The sequence below is a fragment of the Oryzias melastigma genome, linkage group LG20 (assembly GCF_002922805.2).
Source record: "Oryzias melastigma strain HK-1 linkage group LG20, ASM292280v2, whole genome shotgun sequence".
NCBI classification, from domain to species: domain Eukaryota; kingdom Metazoa; phylum Chordata; class Actinopteri; order Beloniformes; family Adrianichthyidae; genus Oryzias; species Oryzias melastigma.
In genome coordinates, this window is record NC_050531.1 from 4,792,149 (window position 1) to 4,794,526 (window position 2,378).

The 2,378-nt window shown below is 31.7% G+C and overlaps 1 protein-coding gene across 1 annotated transcript in view; it reads right to left on the reverse strand.

The window, feature by feature from the left end:
• The window catches only part of tmx3b (thioredoxin related transmembrane protein 3b), a 56,168-nt gene that overhangs the window by 50,686 nt on the left and 3,104 nt on the right, over nt 1-2,378 (reverse strand). Inside the window, exons 4-5 of the mRNA XM_024280412.2 lie at nt 1,704-1,827; nt 1,392-1,437 (exon numbers count right to left, since the gene is read on the reverse strand). Of these exons, the coding sequence (XP_024136180.1) occupies nt 1,392-1,437; nt 1,704-1,827 (170 nt within the window). The remainder of the gene's footprint in view (nt 1-1,391; nt 1,438-1,703; nt 1,828-2,378) is intronic.

Sequence of the window (2,378 nt, forward strand, 5' to 3'; positions counted from 1 at the left end):
CTTTTAGATTTAACAGACAAATGATTATACAAGGTTTAAACTACTGTCAGAGGGCTTTATTATTATTAGAGAAAGTTCTAATTTTCTGCAGCAAAGCAGGAGAAAAAATTATTCAAATACTCAATACGCCGGCAGACAGACAGCCGCTGTAGGGAGCGAGAGCAGCCTGCTCGGGTCTTCTGAACTGTGATATTTTACTTATTTTCATCAAGATAATAAATAATAAAAAAATCTCCTATTTTTCTCCCTCTTGAGTTAATGCGGGACAGCCTTCAAACTCACTCACAGAGACACAGAAACACCATGGAAGCGGCTGTCATCCAGACACACCCAAGTGAGACGATGATGATGGTAGAACTACCATCAATCAAAATACAGTAAAGTACAGAGGGCCAAAACTTTGGAATAATCTACACTGTACTCTTAAATCTATTTCTTTGTTAGAGAAAATAAAAAAATAATACAATTAAACTTACTTTTATAAACTTTTTCAAAAAGTGTGAATGAGGTAAAATGTAACATTTTTATTTTGCTTGACATTTCTGTTTCTGTTGCATGATTATGTTTTAGGGAGGTGGTTATATATATATATATATAAAACAACGACAACCAAAATGTCAAGTTTTGATGCTGAGGTCTTAACCATGCGACAATATGTGACGACTTGGGAATGAAAATGTGTTGATTTGAGAAGATTTAGGCATCTTTTTTTATTACTGAAATACCGAAATAGGTACAAAATAGGAACCGAAACCAAAGAACTGCTTTGGCACCGGAACCGTATAAAACCCAATCGGAGCCCAACCATAGTCATAATGATAGAAAATGTCTTGGTTAAAGTGGCTTTCTTGCATTTTTTATTCTAGTAAATCTGCTCCAGCAGGAGGATCCCAAACTCAGGATGTATTTTATTTTGAAAAGATTTTTTTAAAATAATAATTTTAAAAAAGTATACATATATAAAAATTCAAACTTTTTTTAATACTTTTATACAGCAGCTTTTCAAAATAAAATAAGAGCTGCAATATATGACAATTCAAACTTTTTATACTATAATTGTCATTTATATACATATATATATGTATAAAAATATATATATGTATGACAATAGAAACTTTTTATACTTTTTACAGCAGCTTTTATTTTATTTTGAAAAGCTGCTATAAAAAGTATAAAAAGTTTGAATTGATATATACATATATATGTATGTGTGTACTTTTTAAAAATCTTCAATTTCTTATTGGCCACAAAAACAGAGTATCTAGAAGGATGAGGTCGGACTTTGCAGCTCTCGTTGGGTTTTGGTCTGTAAGAAACTGGACCGAATGGCGTTTTTAGTGTTAACGGTTACAAAGTCTAACCGCTCCGCTCTTATAAAGTTAAACACTCACAGTTTGATGGTGGGGTAACCACGGACGCCAAACTCCGACGCCATTCCTGCAGCAAAAAATAAATATAGAAAAATGTTTTTTTACTGAAAAAAAAGATAAATAAGAGACTTAAAATAGTGAAAATCGATGAAAATTTGGTTTGAATCAAAGTATTTAATCGGTACATCGATACAGAGCTTAAGAATAATCAAAACCTTTTATGAAAAATCATTTAAATGATCAGCAGAACCAACATAAACAAGAATAGACAATTTACTTAAATACTTTTCAGTGAAACATTTAGGAAGTTGTAAAATGGGGTCATTTCCTCACCCGAGTAAGCAGTGGCGTCCATCTTTCCCACGCGCACCGGCGACCCAGAGCTCCTTAGCTCCGCCCCCACTTCGTGCCAGATGGGCTCCAACTTTTTACAGTAGCCGCACCATGGAGCATAAAACTGCAAAAACAAAGAAAGAAAAAATGTTAACTATAGGAACTGAGAGAATTAAGGAAACAAATCAAATATTTTTGGAGCAATAATATAATTAATTTGACATAAAATGAATTTTATAATCTTTTTCAGTTTACATGAATTAAATTCTTGTAAAGAGAAAATACTGAACTGCTAATAATATAATTTAATATTAAAAATATTTGTTTTCACCAAACAACTTTTTGTTTAGACTCTTTTTGATTGACATCCTTTAACTTCCAGGTTGAAGCTCATTTAAAACTAAAGCAGCATAGTTCACAAAGCCTCCTCACACAACCAAGTTAGTCTCTCTTTAAGCCAAAAATAAGAAAGGTTTTAACGTCAGTAATGTCTGAAAGTCCAATTTATTTGTCCTTTTAAAGAAGTATCAGTTTCTATGGAGCCAAATTGGGGCCATAAAGATTTAAAAGTCTGTTTTGATCTTTTTAATAGTTTAATTTTGAAATATATTCTTGTATAAAAACAAAAAGGAAGTGGAAGAGCAAAAAAAAAAACATTATGTACATTAAAAATCA